The sequence below is a fragment of the Meriones unguiculatus genome, chromosome 8, assembly GCF_030254825.1.
Source record: "Meriones unguiculatus strain TT.TT164.6M chromosome 8, Bangor_MerUng_6.1, whole genome shotgun sequence".
Taxonomy (NCBI): Eukaryota; Metazoa; Chordata; class Mammalia; order Rodentia; family Muridae; genus Meriones; species Meriones unguiculatus.
Window position 1 is genome coordinate 82,045,192 of NC_083356.1, and position 20,043 is coordinate 82,065,234.

At 36.9% G+C, this 20,043-nt stretch overlaps 1 protein-coding gene across 1 annotated transcript in view; it reads right to left on the bottom strand.

Annotated features, from left to right (window-relative positions):
* Lrp1b (LDL receptor related protein 1B) overlaps nt 1-20,043 on the bottom strand; it is a 2,037,254-nt gene that overhangs the window by 508,821 nt on the left and 1,508,390 nt on the right. The window contains exons 36-37 of the mRNA XM_060390094.1: nt 3,617-3,751; nt 2,927-3,056 (exon numbers count right to left, since the gene is read on the bottom strand). Of these exons, the coding sequence (XP_060246077.1) occupies nt 2,927-3,056; nt 3,617-3,751 (265 nt within the window). The remainder of the gene's footprint in view (nt 1-2,926; nt 3,057-3,616; nt 3,752-20,043) is intronic.

Here is a 20,043-nt window from a genome sequence, read left to right on the forward strand (position 1 = left end):
GAGAGTGGGATTCGGAGGGGATGGGGAGGAGGCTACAGCTGGGATACAAAGTGAATAAACTGTACCTAAAAAAAATTAAATTAAAAAAAATCTGTTCAACACCTTTGCTCATTAAGAAAATGCAAGTTAAAACCACTTAAATATTCTGCTTCACTGTAATCACAATCGCCGCTTTCAGGAAAATAAACGACAAGAAATACTTGTGAGAATATGGATAAGGGGGGATTGCTTATTCACTATTGGTGATAATTTAAACTGGCGCAGCTGCTGTGAAAGTCAGTGTGGGTGCTTAGCAAAACACTAAAAATAGATCCACTAAATAACTCAACTATGCTATTCTTAGGCATATACCCAACGGACCCTAGTTGCTACAACGGAGATTCTTGGACAGCCCTGGATACTCCAAGCAAACAAATTAGCCTAGATGTCTATCAGCTGATGGACAGATAATGAAAATATGGCATATGTACTCAATGGACTTTTATTCATCTGTAAAGAAGGTGAAATTATAAAAATTGCAGAACTGGAAAATGTATGAAGTGATATAGCAGAGGTTCAGGAAATCAAACGCCACATGTTCTCTCTCATACACGGATCCTATTTCCTAATTTTTATATGTGTATTTATGTGGGGGAGTGTACAAAGGCAAGCAAACTACAAAAGGATCCATGAAACAAACAAACAAGCAAACAAAAACAGAAAGGAAATATAAGGTTTTAGAAAAGTTTAAAGACACAGAGTGAGAAAACTGAGAGGAAAAGGAGAAAGGAGGGCCAACACAAATGAGAGCAAAAGCTTACTAAACTTACTAAATTTACTGAAATTAAAAATAAAAAAAGAGAGTTTGGCTGGAGTTATTTCGAATGGATTGCCTCAACTCCTTCTAGAAACCATAGCATATTTAAAGGAAAATGCCAGTCAGGAAAGTTTTTGAGGTCACCCAAACGGTACAGGTTCTTCTTACTGGTCTAAGAACTAGATGGTAAGATCTTATTGCTGAAAATATGGTATGTGTTGGTTACATGACACGGAGAAATCAAGCTGGAACTGAGCAGGAAGCTCCCTCCCTGAAGGCTATCTTTCATGGTTTCAGAAGATGCTGTGCAGGCTGCTGGAGAAAAATTGTCATCCATAATCATATTCAGCTGTGAATTTTTTATGATGCAAGTATGATCTGCCGGGCAAGATGTGTCCATTGGTGCACTAGTAATTTGACTCTCTGGAGGACACACAGCTACTTTCTGACTGTATTTCAAGCCCACTTAGAGATGGAAATTCATCTCTGCAATTATAAATCTGGTTGAAACCATGGCTGGAGAGCATATCGTACTCTGTGGGGAAGCTCCTGCCTTTGTTTTGATAAATGGACGTGACGTGCCTTTCAAATTGCCTTCAAAATATTTATGATTATGCTCGTAGATTAGTAATGCTGTCAACGTTGATCATAAAAGGATCTTTGTTTTTATTTTTTAGTAAGTGGTAGTTAAAACATTTTTACAGAAACTCGTAAATGGAGGAAGTGCTGAGGATAAACAATATAACACTTGGCACTAATTAGAACAACTATAGCACCCCTCAAGGCTCATGGAACATTTTCAAAGATGAGACAAAAAGAATGTAAGAGCCAGATAAAAGATAGGGACTTGTGGTTTGCTCTTTCTGTTATGTCCTAGCTACTGAGCATTTGAATGCTCAGCAGCACTGATGGCCATCCCTCCATAAGTAGGTATAGACAGGTTTTGGAGAGAGAGAGAGAGAGAGAGAGAGAGCTTCTGAGATGGCCATATGCTAGTAAACAACCCTTGATTCTGATTCTTATAAGTGTCTCTAATAAAATTCATTGAGTAAATTCTCCCCCTAAAGACATAATAGAATGGGTACTAATTGGGAGAAGGAAGGGATCACCAGGAATAAGAAGAGGTTAAAGGAGAATAAAAGGGGGTAAAGATTTCTATAGTGCCTTATGTACTTGTGTGAAAATGTCACTATGACACACTAATGTGTATCATTAATACATTGTAATGGTAAGACAAATGGAACGATTAAAAAATAAAGAATTCATAAAGGAGAATGGGTTAGAAGGACCAGTAAAATAAAGAAATCAAGGGAGCTAGATTTTTATGGCTAAAATGTCTCTGAGAAGTCAGAGGCTCTCTTCCCTATAGAAACTAAGCTTATTTTGACATTTGGTGCAGATTTCTTAGACTAGGACATTATCCAAGCCTGAAGTAATGAACTAACTATTTTAATGCTAATTGTGTCGATATTTACTTTTATTGATTGCCCATTTGACTCATTTAAGGATGAACATCTAGACCACTGTGTTTACATGCCATGAACTCATGGAACTATTTATTTGTATATGATCTGTACAGGAAAGACCAATCAACATTTAATCATGGATACGGAATCGAATGGGATCATTGGGCCCCTGACTCGATTGATTAGCTTTTGGAAGTTAATGGTTGTTAAAGGTGGGTTAGTCATTTTGTCCAGCAGTATACCCATTGGTAAGATGCCCTTGATCTGATAAATGAACCTCTACAATGTACATTCAGTCAACTCTATTTCAATTCACCGGGTAACAAACATTAATAAGTAAAAGCTATAAAATACAAGTGAGCCTAGCTGGGAAGAAAGTGTTCTTTGGGACCTGGGGTGGGGTAAGAGAGGAATAGGGTACAAGGCTGGCCAAAATACATTATTTGAAATAGCTAAATAATTTAAAAATATATATTAAAAGACATGGTAAGTATGACTTCTTCCAAACAGGTACTTGAATAATTAAAATAAAGTTTCTGTGCTAAAATTATTATCACATTGTAGATATTAGAGTTAAAATAATGTTACTGTCTAAATTAGTGTGATAGAGCTTAAGAAAATAACAGTTCAGATCCAAAAAATATAAATAAACCTTAAAAATTACCCTTTTTCTGGGTGCACAGCGATAGATCTTGGTTGATCCAGACCTCGGGAAATAATTACATAACGGAAAGAGCCGTTGAGTCTTGCAACTTCAATTAAATTGAAACCATGATCTGTCCAATATATGTTGCCTGGGAGAAATACAAAAATGTCCACAATCAAGTTAGGAGTAACAGAATTGCTTATCAATTATGCTTCGAGTTAAATTTCTGAGTCTTCACATAACCAAAAGTTTGTTCATTTCAGAGTCTTTTGTATTTGAAAAACAGCTATAATTAAGCTAATTCATATAGAATTTCAATGCCAACCTCATATTTTTCTGGTTTAAACTGTATAGTTGTATACTGACACGTTCGTAATAAGTTGAAACTTCTCCCAACTGTTCAAAGTATGTGTTTTAACTTTATACTGACACTAAGCTAAAAGAAATTTCTTGTGCTTTGTTTACCATGTGGAGCTCTCTGGAGAATCGAGCAGAGTTAACAATACACTTTCTACAGCTACATAGAAACACTTATCCAAAGGCAGTAGGAAGAGACGAACTAAATGCAAAAGAGATTATTCACCCCCTTGGCTAGAAGAATTTTTAAAATGTTCAAAACAAGAACCAGAAACTTTCAGAAGAAGAATGAACCCCCTAGGAAAAAAAAATAACTGTGGAATTAAAATAAGATTAAGACACAGATTTTACCAGCAATCCAGTCAATAGCTATTCCTTCCACTCTCCCCAAGCCATTGGTAACAATGTCTTCTTTCCAAGTCTGGTCTCTTTTAGCTCTGCTGATTTTATTAAGGCCCATGTCTGTCCAATAGATGGTGTCATTTTCTATTGATAAATACAAAAAAAAAATACATCCATATAGAGACTATTAAATGCATCGATGTACATATAAGGATTGCAGGAGAATCAGCATTGAGGGATTATCCTGGATAGAATATAGTAGATTGTAAAAAATTCCTTAGGATAGTTCACCAATATAAATAGTAGTAAGTAAACTATAAAATCAATGAAATTAGGTTTCAGAATTTAAATTTTAAAGGTACCTTTATAAAAATTCTTTGTTACATTTTCTATATTCTATTTATTTTAGCTCAATGTCTTAGTTAGGGTTTTTCTATTACTGTGACAAAACACCATGACAAAAACCAAGTTGAGGAGGAAAGGGTTTATTTGGCTTTCACTCTCAGACCACAAGCCTCCAGTGAAGGAAGTCAGGACAGGATCTCAAGCAGGGCTGGAACCTGGATTCAGGAGTTGGTGCAGAAGCCATGGAGGGTGCTACTTCTGGCTCGCTTCTGGTTTGTTCAGCCCGCTTTCTTATAATACCAAGAACCACCAGTCCAGGGATGGCACCACCCACCTGGGGCTGGGCCCTCACCATTAATCACTAATCGAGAAAATGCCCTACAGCTGGATCTCATGGAGGCATTTTCTTTTTCAACTGAAGCTCCTTCCTTACTGATGCCTCTAGCTTGTTTTGACTCACAAAACCAGCCTGTATACACACTAAGTCTCTGTTCTCATGAAATTTTGCCGAACTATGTCTTTTTCTTCTATTTTTGCTTGTTTTCTACTTGATGCTGAGTACTCCTGAGGATAATCAGCTGAAGAAAGCCTCCAAGCACAGAGACAACAGAGAGGCATGTAAAATTGTTTCAATTGTTTCAAGGATATTTTAAGCATTCAGTCATTCTATATATGTAAATACTGAAATCATCACATCAATTTTTCCTTCTGAATATAAAATAGCATCTCAAATGTAAACAATTCTCTTATGTCTCACATTCTTTTTATGTAAATAAATTTCAGAATACTTGAAAAATTGCTTCATGCTACCACCAACTCTCTAAATAACTGACCTTTTTGAATATTTGAAGGAAAACTGTGCCTAAACATTATGAATGAAATATATTACATACATATGCAAATGTATGAATGGTAGTGATTATAGGCAAATGATTTTCTACACAGCTTGGAGAAAGACACTGGGGACAAATCACTAAATAATAAATTTGCCACCAGCTAAGGTTTTGTGTTGTGGCTAATTTGGACATTTGAAGAACAAATTCTTTAAGAACAATACAATTTACTTTGGCACACTCACAAACTATGGAAATAAAAGACAATGCAATTAATATAGCAAAGCCATTTGTGAGCGATTTCTAGAATTTCACCTCAAATGAAATATAGCCTCAGTTCATAGACCAGAGTTGGGAGTGATATCAAACAACACTGCTATCAAAAACAGTTACGTCTGGGATATGATGCTTTGAAGCCAAACAGAAGGCAATGTACACGCACAATTATTAGGAAAAAAAGGTCTTTTCTGATCTCCTTGTCAATTTAAACGTTTTCACCACTGAAACGTGGACTTTTAAAGTCTTAACAAAAACTATTTTACTTTTTATAAATGTTAAGTGATATGTAGTGAGTTCCATGTTTGCTTCAAGTACTAAGCTCTACAAAACATCAGGCAGACACTGCTAAACTTTCTACTTTGCTTCTACATCGGATTTAATTAAGACGAGATACAAGACTGCCCTACAGTCTTCCTGAAAGTACCTTCCACAGTGATGAGGAACTTCAGGCCTTTAGGGTTGTCTTTGATAATTTTTTTTCTCATGTTCTATATCCAGTTACTTGTCCAACTATGCAAATATTTAATCCAATTCCAACAAACCATTGTTCTCTTTACCTTTCTTTCAAAACATAGCTCCTATTCATTAATAGCCCATTCCTTCTACCCTGACATTCAAAATCTCTACCTCATACTTGGAGTTTCCAGTAACTCCTTACTGGCTTCCACTTTAACTCCTAAACTTTCCCTATAAGAGTCTTTTTCAATTTAAGAATACATATTTAAAGGGCAAGTAAGACTGCACTTGCCTCCTTTACTTCAAAATTCCTCATATTATACCTGTGCATCATGAAAATAGAGTTCCTTGCCATTAACTTAATGACCCACCCAAAACGTTTATATCTCTCCATCCTGGTATCTTTCCACTCTCTCTCCTTCCACCTTCTCTAGTAAGAAAGACTTTCCTGCTCTAAAGACAAACTGATTTCTCTTCAGTTGCAAGTTTTTTATTTTACCTTCCCTTTTAGTCTGGAATGTTCTTTTCTTAGAATATTCTTTTCATAGATCTTTTTCAAACTCAAATATTCCCTTCTTAATAAAATTTTTTTGACTATCCTATAAAAATATTTTCTTGCCATATTTTTTTCTCCCTCACTAACTTTGTTCTCTTGTATAGCACCCATTTGTATTAAAGACATTTATTGATCCTTTTCTGGTCCATAAGTGTTGATAAGTGGGTATGTACTTAGGGTATGTCCAGCTGGATCACACAGACCTAGGTCTTTGGATGTGATCTATTGCCAGAGCAGCCATGTTGCTGGATTAAAATTCCTCTACAACATCTTCATACTTCTTATTGTTTAACATATAGTTTTACAGATAATTCAAATAATGGCACCTGCTTTTTTCCTGGTTCCATTTTTTTGATATGCATTTTACCATAGTGTCATACAAATCTACATGGACTTGGGAACTCTCACAATGAACTTCATTGTACAAAGAAGACAAAAATAAGAAACCCCAGATGGAAACAGAGGAATTGAGTTTATGAACTCAGCTAAATAAAATTATGTGTTTCAGCTAAATAAAATTATGTGTTTATACATAGAGACATCCTTAAATAATTCTTTAAGCTTCATATCTAGCTCATGTCTGTTAAAGATACATACAAAGACTGTAAAAATTATCACCAAAATCTATTACTAAGGAGTAGCATTTTATTCAAATTTATAAAATTTCCTTAGCTAATAAGAAAGTTGTGCATAAGTATGTTCACTTTCTTGATAAATTTCAGATTTTATTTCCATAAGACATTGTATATATGATAATTAAAGTACTTTTTATTTTTTATAAAGAAATTTATAAGAATTTTTAAAGGTTGTTGGACTTTTAACAGTTTGTTACATGTTTTAGCAGTTCTCTGCTCATGGAGCTCAAGGAAGCTCAAGCTCAACCTTCAAAGACCAATTCTATGCATTTTGATTGTTGACATCAGAAAAATATTGTATCCATTGGTCTTCTGTCTTGTAGCCATTGACTTTCACTCTGATTTTAATTATTTTCTAACTCCTTCAGATGACCTTGTACCAGATAACTTTTCATTTTGTGGTCAGAAATATGCACATTTTCAATAATTTGTCTTGTCATTCATTACCAGTGACCTTAACAGACAAGCCAAGAAATATAATTGTTGCCACGTTTATGAAGGCTGCCTTAAGGCCATAGAATTCATTAATTCTTCTGGCTTATCTAAGATAACAGTTTGCAGTCTGTTTCTCGTTTTATGACATTGACAAATACGACAGTTATTTCTAGTGCAAGCATCTTCTCCTACACTTTCAAAATTACTTTTTCTATATGGTTTTAGAATAAAAGAAAACGTTCTCGTGCCATTTCTATAATCTTTCATCATTATGATTCTCAGCTTAATGTTCCTGTTAAATCATTTTGACCTTGAAACTCTTGACTTTAATTGATTTGGACTTTACTACCAAACAGATACACACAGGATCATTCACACAAGCATGAAATACACATTCAAATGAATTCATGTAAGTATGGGATCGGGAGGTTTTTTTAAGACATACAAGTTAAAGACTAGACTTTGGATCCTTATTCTATGAGGGCAACTGTCACACCCTCCACCAGCTTCTCAGTGGTTCTGTCCTGTGGAGTCTAGGTGAAATACCACGTCTTGGCTCCTCCCTCTTCTTCCTCCCACCTCTGCTTACTATCCCTTTCTCTTTCTCTTTATCCATTTTCATCAATGACATCTTCTCTCAACCTCAGTACCTAATCTGTTTTTCTGTAGTTTAGAAGTTCTTAGAATTGCCAGGGAAATTTGTAATAGCAATGATTTTATTTTATTCCTATTTTTATTTTATTTTATTTTATTATTCAGTTTACACCTGAAACTTAGCTCCCTCCTTTCCCTTCTCCTGGTCCCTTTCCTCTGTTCCTCCCTTAATCCCTATCCTCCCTCCCCTGCCACACAAACTGACCCAAGCACATTCATTCACATCATGATTGTGTATTTCCTCATTCACAGTGTCCTGGCAAGGTAACCCCGCCAGGGTTAAGTGATTCTAAACAATATAAGAAACCATGTCAGAGACAGCACCCGTCCCCTATCTAGGGCACCCACATGGAGGCTAAGTTGCCCATTGGGTATAAATTTGTAGAGAGCCTATGTGCCATCCATTCATGGTCCTCGGTTGGTGCTTCAGTCTCCACAAGCTCCTCTGGGTCCAGGTTATTTGGGACAGTTGGTCTTCTTGTGGAGCTCCTGTCTGGACCTCTGAGATTTTAAATCACTTATGTTAAAGCCCTGCATAGGTTAAACATTACTAATTAACATATTGTCGTAGTTAGCATCAGCTGTCAACTTGCTAAAACCTACTGTCTCCTAGGAAGAAGGAACATCAGTTGAAGAATTGCTTATATTAGGTGTCCTTTGGCCATGTCTGTGAGACAGTTTCTTGGCTACTAATTGATGGACGAGGGCTCAGTCTACTGAAAGCAGGATCATCCTCAGGCAAGTGAGGCTGAGCGAATGTAGAAAATGACCAAGAATATCACAAAAATCCAAGACAGTGCAAGAAAATGTTAAAGTTTTGGTTTATGTCCATGTTCTTTACTCTTTAAATTTTTCTTTCTCATGCACCTAGTCCTGCATCGACTTAATGTGCCAGTGCAACTTGGCACCCATGGGAGACCTCCCTCTTCTCTGAAAGGAAGAAGAGGGGAGAATTGTGGGAGGGTTAGTTATGAGGAGGTGGGGGGAGCTGCAGTCAGGATGTAAAGTGGATAAATAAATTATGAACAAGTTTACATTCCCACCAGCAATGGAGGAGGGTTCTCTTTCTCCACATCCTCTCCAGCATGTGTCATCCCTTGAGTTTTTGATCATAGCCATTCTGATGGGTGTAAGGTGAAGTTTCAGGGTCATTTTGATATGAATTTCCCTGATGACTAAGGATGTTGAGCATTTTTTAAATTGTTTTTTTTGCTATTTGATATTTCTCTGTTGAGAATTCTGCTTAGCTCTATACCCCATTTTTTTAATTGGGTTACTTGGTTTGTTGGTTTTTAGCTTTTTGTGTTAATTATTCTGGATATTAGCCCTTTGTCAGATGTAGGGTTGGTGACAGTCTTTTCCTAGTCTGTAGGTTGTGGTTTTGTTCTGTTAACAGTGTCCTTTGCTTTACAAAAGCTTTTCAGTTTCATGAGGTCCCATTTATTGATTGTTGATCTTAGAGCCTGTGCTGTTGATGTTTTGTTGAGGGAGTTGTCTCCTGTGCCAATGAGTTCAAGGTTCTTCCCCACTTTTTCTTCTAATAGATTTAGAGTGTCTGGTTTTATGTTGAGGTTATTGATACACTTGAGAGCATCCTGAGTGAGGTGACCCAGAATCAGAAAGACACACATGGTATATACTCACTTATAAGTGGATATCAGCCATATAATATCAGATAAACATACTAAAATCTATAGTTCTAAAGAAGCTAACCAACAAGGATGATACTAGGTAAGAGGCTTAATCCTCATTCAGAAGGACAAACAGAATAACATCAGAAATAGAAAACAAGGAGCAGGACAGGAGCCTTCCACAGGGGCCATCAGAAAGACTCTACCCATCAGGGTATTGAAGGAGATGCTGAGACTCATAGCCAAACTTTGGGAAGAGTGCAGTGAATCTTATGGAAGAATGGGGAAACCTGGAGGGGACAGGAACCCACAAGGACACCAACGGAGCCAAACAATCTGGGTTCAGGGGGTCTTGCAGAGGCTGATGAATCAACCAAGGACTGTGCATGGAGAAGACTTACACCTCTGCTTACATGTAGCCCATGGGAGCTCAGTCTCCATTGGGGTCCCTTTTTAACAGAAGCAGGGGCAGTCTCTGAAATGAACTCCATTGCCTGCTCTTCGATCACCTTCCCCTGGCAAGGTGGCCTAACTAGACCACAGAGAGAGGATCTAGACAATCTTGAAGAGACCTGATAGGTTAGGGTTAGATAGTAGGAGAGGAGGGCCTCCCCTATCGTTGGACTAGGGAAGAGTGGGGAGGAGTGGGACAGGGAGGAGATGAGGGAGGGGGCTACAGCTAGGATACCAAGTAAATAAATTGTAATAAATAATAATATTAAAGAAAAACTTACAGAAAATGAATTATGAAAAATTTCCTCTTTCTTTGTGGATACCACATTAAATTATAGGAGTAAGACCTTAATCAAATAGATAACTTTGAGTAAGTAATTTCTTAGTAAATGAATAAGTAAATACAGGATAAATGAAATCTGTTGGTTTTGGTGGTAAGTAGTAAAACAAGAAAAGTTTAGTGAAACTAATACAACTGCCACATGAAAAGAATTTCACAATGAAACTGGGTTGACAGAATTAACCACAAATAGGATTGTGATTAGAAGATGCCCTCTGAGTCGGGCGTGGTTAGTCCCAACGCTTGGGACATAGAGGCAGGCAAATCTCTGTGAGTTTGAGGGCAGCCCTGTCTTCGGAGTGAGTTCCAGGAATGTTACACAGAGATATCCTGGCTCAAGAAAACTAAAACAGAAGAGGAGGAGGAGGAGGAGAAGGAGGAAGAGCAGAAGAAGATCCCCTCTGCGTTCTCAGATCAAGCCATGCTGAGCCTTCTTGCTCTGAGGACTGAGGTTTCTCCCTGCTCTCACCTGTCTGTCATAGCATGCTACTCTGTCTTGACCTACAGTATCCTGGAACAGACACAAGTATGTAAGAATTGTGAAGCAGAGAGAATCACTTCACAGAGCAAAGGAGGATTTTCTTTATGCCAATTTTGAAAACTTGAGTAGCAACTGTTTTACTTTTTAGTAAAATTGTATTTATTATTATTATTATTATTATTATTATTATTAACAATTTATTCACTTTGTATCCCAGTTTTAGCCCCTCCTTTATCTCCCAGTCCCACCTTCCCTTTCTTTTCCTCCCCTTTTTCTCTCCCCTAGTCCACTGTTAGATTAAGTCCTCCTTTCCTACTGTCTGACCCTAGCCTATCAGGTCCTATCAAGAATTCTTGGATTCTCTTCCTCTGTGGGATAGCTAGGTCACCTCACCAGGAAGAAGTGATCAAGGAGCAGGCAACCGAGTTTATATCAGAGACTGTCTCTTCTTTCTTTATTAGGCAGCCCACATGGAGACTGAGCTGCCCATGGGCTACATCTGAATAGGGGTTCTAGGTCTTCTTTATGCAAGGTCTTGCTTGCTGTATTAGTCTCTGCAGTCCCTGCTGGGCCCAGCTCCTTTGCCTTTGATGGTCTCCTTGTGGGGTTCCTGTCCCATCAGGTCCTTCTATATCCCCCTGCTTCCATAAGATTCCCTGTGCTCTGTCCAAAGTTTGGCTGTGAGTCTCTGCATCTGCTTGTATTCCCTGCTGGGTGGAGTCTTTTAGAGGATATCTGTGATGGGCTCTAGTCCTGTTACCTCTCTTCTACTGCTTCCAGTGTCTATCCTGTTTTCCCTTCTGAATGAGAATTAAGCCTCTTCCTGGGGTCCTCCTTGTTGTTTAGGTCTTTAGGTCTGTAGATTTTAATATGTCTATCCTATATTATATAGCTAATATCCACTTATAAGTGAGTATATACCATACATGTCTTTCTGCTTCTATTTACTTCACATCCTTCACAATGGCCAAAAATAGCATTTGCTTTAAAAGAGAACAGTTCACTAAAACCTAGAGGTGATGAAGAAACAATGTATTAAATGCAATGACTTCAGAATAAGAGAGTCAATGTGATGACTGCACCCAACTTGTGTTTACAGCCAGGCCACAAGATACACCTGCCAGGACTCAGGTATAAGTAAAATTGTTCTTCCTATTCCTCCAAATGTAAAAAGCATCCCTTTAATCACTTTCTTTGTTTAATAAAGATCCAGGTTCTTAATATTCCTTATTCACAGAGACTCAATAATAAAGTACTAACAAATTCCATTTGTTTCTTTCATCTTGAGAAAGGTAAATCAATGAAAACACTAATGGGCAATTATCTAACGGCAACAAATCACTAAGTACTCCATCATAGTGAGCAAATAAGGTCCACAGACTCCAAAGGTTTTAGATATCTCCATCCCATTATTGAACACTGCAATAAAAGCTCAAATAGTACATCTTCTCTTCTTGAGTATTACTTTATCACATAGGAAACATAAGCCTGCCTGGCTTTTGTGTTCTTTATGGAATTTGCATTTAACATATTTAGTACAAAAGGTTTAACATTTTCTCACAGGGGAAAGAAGAGAATGTTCCCTAATCTGTGAAGTCATGCTTGATTTGGTTTTCCACCATTGCTCTACTGTTTCTGCACATATGAAGTCACTTCTCAGGTGGAATGTGGCTTCTTTGACTTTCAGGAAGCCCATGAGAACATAAGTGTCTGTCTTACCCTCATGTTCAAATTAGAAATAAAATAAAGGCAACTCTAAGTAGAAATCACTTTAATGTATTCTCCTGCAGCTTTTCAACAAAAAGATGTCAAACTGAGACAGCTTGTAATGCCTATCAGAAACCTAGGAAACTATCAGCTCTTTCCACAAAACTGAGACCTTACATTTTTCTGTTAGAAAATTGGCACAAAAATCTTGTTCCTTAAGTATTTGAGTGTTTGTGATACCAATAATCCCTGTTTCAGACAAATATCATTAATACACTACAAAATAAAGCACAGATTTCTCAGCAAATATGTCTGAATGTTTTGTATCATCACTCCAAGTATGAAAAACAATCTTTAATTAAGAGATTTATTGTCAAGATTAAATTGGAAAAAAGACTATTCAGAGGTAGTGAGTTCTCATATTTTTAATTACTTCTTTCATTTTTTTTCTTTATTAATTACACTTTATTCACTTTGTATTTCCCCTGTGGTTCTCTCCCTCCTCTCCTCCCAATCCCTCCCTTTCTCCACCCTCTGCATGCTTGCCCCTCCCCAACTCCATTGATAGGGGAAGAGTTCTTTTCCTTCCTTCTGATCCTAGTCAATTAGGTCTCATCAGGAGTGGCTGCATTGTCTTCTTCTGTGGCCTGGTAATGCTGCTTCCCCCTCAGGGGGAGGTAATTAAAGAGCAGGCAATCAGTTCATGTCAGAGACAGTCCCTGTTCCTCTCACAATGGAACCCACTTGGATACTGAACTGCCATGGGCTACATCTGTGCAGGGGTCTTAGGTTATCTCCAGGCATAGTCCTTGGTTGGAATAGCAGTCTCAGGAAAGACCCCTTTGCTCAGATTTTTTTTGGTTCTGTTGCTCTTCTTGTGGAATTCCTGTCCTCTACAGATCTTACTGTTTCCCACTTCTTTCCTAAGATTCCCTGCACTCTGCCCAAAGGTTGCCCATAAGTCTCAGCATCTACATTGATAGTCTGCAGGGCAGAGCTTTTCAGAGGTCCTCTGTGTCAGGCTCCTAACTTGTTCCCTCTTTTCTCCTTCTTCTGATGTCCAGCCTCTTTGCCTTTCTGGATAGGAATTGAGCATTCTAGCAAGAGTCCTCCCTCTTGATTAGTTTCTTTAGGTGTACAGATTTTAGTAGGTTTATCCTATATTATATGTCTATATGAGTGAGTATATACTGTGTGGATCTTTCTGCTTCTGGGATAGCTCACTCAGGATTACCTTTTCCAGATCCCACCATTTATCTTCAAATTTCATGATTTCCTTGTTTTTTTGTTTCTTTTTTTGTTTTCTTTTGTTTTGTTTTGTTTTGTTTTTTCTTTTTGGCTGAGTAATATTCCATTGTGTAGATATACCACAATTTGTGCATCCATTCCTTCACTGAGAGGCATCTGGGCTGTTTCCAGCTTCTGGCTATTACAAATAAGGCTGCTACAAACGTGGTTGAGCAAATGTCCTTACTGTGTCCTTGAGAAATCTTTTGGATATATGCCTAGGAGTAGTATAGCTGGATCCTGAGGAAGCACTATTCCTAACTGTCTGAGAAAGCACCAGATTGCTTTCCAGAGTAGTTGTACAAGGTTACATTCCCACCAGCAGTGAGGAGGGTTCCCCTTTCTCCACAACCTCTCCAGCATGTGTTGTCTCTTGAGTTTTTTATCTTAGCCATTCTTATGGGTGTAAGGTGAAATATTAGGGTCATTTTGATTTGCATTTCCCTGATGGCTAATGAGGTCGAGCATTTCTTTAAGTGTTTCTCTGCCATTCGATATTCCTCTGCAGAGAATTCTCTGTTTAGCTCTGTTCCCCATTTTTTAGTTGGATTACTTGATTTTTGCTGTTTAACTTCTTTAGTTCTTTATGTATACTGGATATTATCCCTCTGTCAGATATAGGGTTGGTGAAGATCCTTTCCCAATCTCTAGGCTGTCGTTTTGTTCTGAGGACAGTGTCCTTTGCTTTATAGAAGCTTTTCAGTTTCATGAGGTCCCATTTATTGATTATTGCTCTTAGAGTGTGTGCTGTTGGTGTTCTGTTCAGGAAGTTGTCACCTGTGCCAATGAGTTCTAGGGTATTCCCCACTTTTTCTTCTAAGCGGTTTAGTGTGTCTGGTTTTATGTTGAGATCTTTGATCCACTTAGACTTTAGTTTTGTTCAGGGTGATAAGTATGGATCTATTTGCATTTTTCTACATGTAGACTTCCAGTTAGACCAGCACCATTTGTTGAAGATGCTGTCTTTTTTTCCATTGAATGGATTTGGCATCTTTGTCAAAAATCAGGTGTTCATAATTGTGTGGATTTATGTCTTCTATTTGATTCCATTGATCCACCAGTCTGTTTCTATGCCAGTACCATGCAGTTTTTAGTATTGTTGCTCTATAGTACAGCTTGAGATCAGGGGTGGAGATATCTCCTGAAGATCTTTTACTGTAGAGAATTGTTTTAGCAATTCTGGGTTTCTTGTTGTTCCATGTGAAGGTGAGAATTTTTCTTTTAAAGTCTGTAAAGAATTGTGTTGGTAATTTGATGGGAATTGCATTGAATCTGTAGATTGCTTTTGGTAAGATGGCCATTCTTTTCAACTGAAGTTCCATCTTCCCATGAGACTGGCTTGAGTTAAGCTGGGAAAAGAAACTAACCATCTTACTGGCCCTCATACTGTGCTGTATGCTTGTCTTGAATGTGATTAAAGAACAGTAAACTCAAACTCAAACTATTCACATTGGTCTGGTGCTATAGCTCTGGTAGAACACTTAGCTAGTATGTGTCCTGTCCTACCTTTAGTTTCCATTTTCACGGATTAGAAAAGAAAATATTTATAATACAGAATATATACATATTGTGTCACATACATATGCTATGCTTATTTTTATTTTATTTTATTCTGACAGTGTCTTTTGATGGTGGCTGGGATAACCTTGAATTTGTGATCCTTCTATCTCAGTCTCCTGAGTTTGAAGAATATAAACTTAGGCCACTGTTATTTTTTCCATGTTTCCACTTAACCTTAGGATGAGTTTAACCAGGGCCTTTAATAAATCAAACAGTGAGTCATAGTCAAGGGCAGAAGCTATGTTGAGTAAGAAAGTTTGCAGCATTACCCTCAATAACTATTTCAATATATTATACATTTTTCATGTAAATGACATAAGCACATATATCTCAAAAATAAAGGAAAAATACTAATATGTATATGTGTGTACGTGTTTATGTGTGTGTGTGTTTGTAATCTACAAAAACTTAAATATAACAGTGGAAATTTTCACGTGTTTTGTTGTTTTGCTCCCAGAGAGGTTTCTCTCTTAGAAAAGCCTGTCTTAAATTTTGCCGTGAGACTGTATCACCTAGAAATGACAGAGAAATTACATCCATGAAGTCTCACCAACATACCTGCCTAAATAAGACCTGACATCAACAAACGTTCTAATGTAAAAGAGGCAAGGTTCACAAATCCTCAGCTATGGATAAATAACCATAGGCAACTAAGGAATGCTGAGAACAGAAGAAATTATCCCCAGTGAGGAGCACACAAATTAGTCAGCCAATACCAAAGGATCAGGGAGCAAAATATACATACCAGAAATGGACAGACTAAGCAGATTGTATTTATATACTTAGCAGTGTGTGTGTTTGTGTGTGTGTGTGTATGTGTGTGTGTGTGTTTGGATACATGCATGAGTACTAACGTAAAGGCACGCATGGAGAGCAGAAGACTTTGGGTGTTACTACTTTCCTTCTACTTTGTTTCAGAAAGTCTCCTTTCTTGGTTTTCTGCTATGCCTTCCAAGCTAGCTGGTCTGTGAAGTCTGGGGATTGTCTTGACACTGTCTAACGTGTCTCTGTAGGAATGTTGAAAGTGGAGGTGCTCCGGCTACATCTATGGCTTTTGTGTTGGTCCTGAATAGCCAATCTCAGGTACCACTTGTACAGCCTACATAGCAATAAACCTGATATCTCCCAAGACCATCCAGCCATTTTATTTTCCTTTGAGACAGTGCCTCATCAGGTTAGTCTCTACTTCATTATATAACCCAAATTGACCTCAAACCCACACAGTCCTAAAATTATTAATCAGTATTCAGATTTTTATCTCTGTCAGGAAGCTGAACTTGCTGTTGCTTTTCTAGAAATTTGTATTTATCTCTGTGTTGTTAACATAGATTATTTTGTAGCTCATTTTAGGGAGATGTCACCTGCCACTCTAGTGGATTGCATCTAGTTTTCATTCCTCATGGGTTTATGTCTATTTTCAGCTTTCCCATAATGATGATTATCAGATTTACATAATGATGATTTCATAACCGTGAATGCTCAGTTAAGTTATATAAGCAGAATTAAATGTATTCTTGATAGTTACATGTAGAATAATATGATAAAATATTTGATGACAAGCTAAGCAATTACACAACATGGTAATGTGTAGCTCATTATTTAATTGCAAAAGAACTAGTAGGAATTCACAAAGCTATATATATTTTTCCTATGATGAATATTAATATCTGGTGTAGGCTATGAGAATAGTATCATATTATAATGAATTTCATTATTCATCAAATTTTTGTTAAATGAGCACAATATGATCCTACATAACTCATGCTCAAAATTCCAAGAAAATTTTCAAATACTGAAATTCACTGAAAAAATGTAGCAGTCATAGACAAAAGAATACTGTATTTGCTCCACATCATTTAGCCAGTTTCCATGAGATTATAAGATATCCTAATATGTTGTACTTGAAATCTATAAAAATTTGGTAATAAAATAAAAGTGGCAAAAGACACATGGAAGATTTGTGAATCTTCTTTCCTTCTCTCTCTTTCCATTTTTATGTTTGAGAGTTCCGATGATCAAATGTTTAAATATCCTCCATCAGGTTAAAATTTCCCCATTAATGGCCATGCCAAATAAGATGCAGAAACTTTAATGGCAATAGCATAGATCTACATATGTGAATCATAGCTTATGTCATTCAGAAAACACAGACACTTCAACAATTTCCCCAGGTATTTAATTTAAGTTGAACTATACTCTAGGAGCCATAGAATGTCTAGTCTGCAGGTAGAAGAATGATGTAGAATAAGAAAAAAGAAAGTATTTTCTTTTTTTAGCTAAAAGAAAGACTTCAAATGAGTTAGGATTTGGAAAATATAAGAGTCAACCTTTTTTTTTTTTGACTCAACAGAATCAAGAACAGGGCTCCTAAAAAGTATAAGTTTGGTAGAATAGCAGTTAAAGGATTTATTTTACCTCTGTAGGCCATACTTGTGCTGGTGAGAAGCTGAATATTGTACGCTATGAGAAAATTAACTGGGATAAAATGGAAAAGATATAAAAAATATTCCCATATTAGTTGGCATTATCAGGAAATAAAATAAAATAAATTATAGCTATTTTTTAAGTTTGGAAGATTTAAAAACATGTGTATCTCAGGAGACTTAAAAGGCAAGCTTCTTCAAGAAATACGGTGAGAATACAAATGAAATATTTTTAAAAGTTTATATCATAAACATCTTTAGAAGGATAGTCAAGGACAAAGTTTTGTTCTGAAGCAACTAACTTGAAATGTTTTCACTTATCAAAGTGGAGATATAACAGTTCGCTGTGTCAGTCCGTGTGTTCATCCTTTCCCCTTGCTATAATTCATAGAGCTGCAAGGCTCTTAGATCTTAAAATAAAAGTAGTGGCAGACTAGTAGATAATTGGAGAGGAGTCTACAAAAGAAAGATCTGGTGCTTCTGTAAATTTAGCTCATGACTGAGCAGAACTGCCAGCTTCCTCAGACTTGAGCTGAGGAAAACATTCAATGTTTTCCCGAACACAGCACAGGAAGTCTCCCTGTAAGCTGCAATATATGCCTTATTCTGTGTGTATGTGTGCTTATTGCCTCCAGATTACCTAACTCTATGACTTGTGTGTAGTGAGAATTTTGGTTTCTTTAAAAACCCACTTATGTTATGTGACTTTTGTTTAAATCCCAGGTGTGGGATACAGGGCTGCTTCAGATTGTCCACAGATGTGAATTATGATTGTGTCATGCACTAACAGAGGATAGTTGATGTTTGGAACTCTAGGAGCTTCTAAGAGGGGAAAAAATGCCAGAGCCCAGAAAGGAATGGGGGCACTCTGAAAACAAAGGCAGCTGCTGCTCCCCACTGCAGCTCATGGTTGATGTTGTTGCAGTTTGCTGAGAAGTTGGAGATATCCTGACTACCGAAATGACTTGCCCCATGGAACCCAATGGCCCTCTAAAGAGATCTATGTCTCCGTGTCTCTTTTTTCTTTCTTTTTCTCCTTCCCAGTGTTGAGGGTTTGAAAAGGATTGGAGTGGATAAGGATTGGAAGGGTGGTAAAGATGTAAGAACCCAATAAAATAGCAAAAGTGCCAAAACTTGTGTGAAGGCTAACAATAAAGTTATAAAGTTAAACAACGAGAACTTTGTTTTCAGAATTCTAATAGAAATTCCAGGATTATTTATAACAGCTAAAATTAAAAAAGAAAAACAGGCGTGTCTGGAAGATTGAGAAACGGTTTGCCATACCAAACACTGTGATTACACAACAATAAAAAATAATAATAAGTTACTAAAACATGATGAAAGTCACAAGTACTATTGAAAGGGAAAACAATTGGAAAAGGAAAATATATTGCATAAGATTTACTTTTATAGAATTTCCAAACAAATCATCAACAAATGGCAAAACTAATGGTCATAAAATTACACAAGTTCTTGTTTCTGAGACTAGGTACTAACTGGCTAGCACTAAAATAGAATTTGATGGCATGAAGAATTATTTTAAAATGCGTTACCTGTTCACCAACTATACAATAGATAATTAATTATATGCCAAGTCAAAAAAATGAAGTATAGAAAAGTTTTACAAAATTTTGTATGGTAAATTTTAGTTGAATAATCTAACCTTTTTCTGAATTATGTTTCTTTGGGAATAGATATCCCAGGCCTAACATCCAGGTAATCACAAGGTAAAGGTGAATTCATAAGAGGATAAACCACAATGTCTGGTACAGAACTTTAGTACCAGATGAATATGCCAAATTAATGGAAATCATACACACTTAAGCAATTAATCCTTTCGGGGAAATATTTTTATCATTATAGAAAACAACATAATTCACACTTGCATTCCACTTGTCAGGAAAATGAATAGAGAAAAGTAACTTAAAATCAGATAGGAAGAATTGTAAGTTAAAAAGCGACCTCAAGGAAAATAATAAATGGGTGGTTCTTCCCATGATGCTTAAACCACTCCTGCACAGGTGGTCTGAGCCAGGCCAGTGTTATTGCACTTCCCAGGATTCACAGCTGGGGAAGACTATTATTGATTTTATTCCCCAATAGCATGCAGAGCACATTTTAGCATTTTGAAATATAGACAGTAGGGATGATTCTTCCAAGTCACTACCAACCTAATATCTTTGTTCTGTGGCTCAAGTATATGGTGTCTTCAGCCATTGGGTCAAGTTCTACTGTGTACCCAATAGCATTGACAATAGTCTTTAGTGTTTGCAAGGGTCTATAGGATATCATTGGCCAACAATTCTGAAAGAGGTAATTAATTGCTGGTGATAGTTTTTTTTGTTAGTCTATGGTATCTAT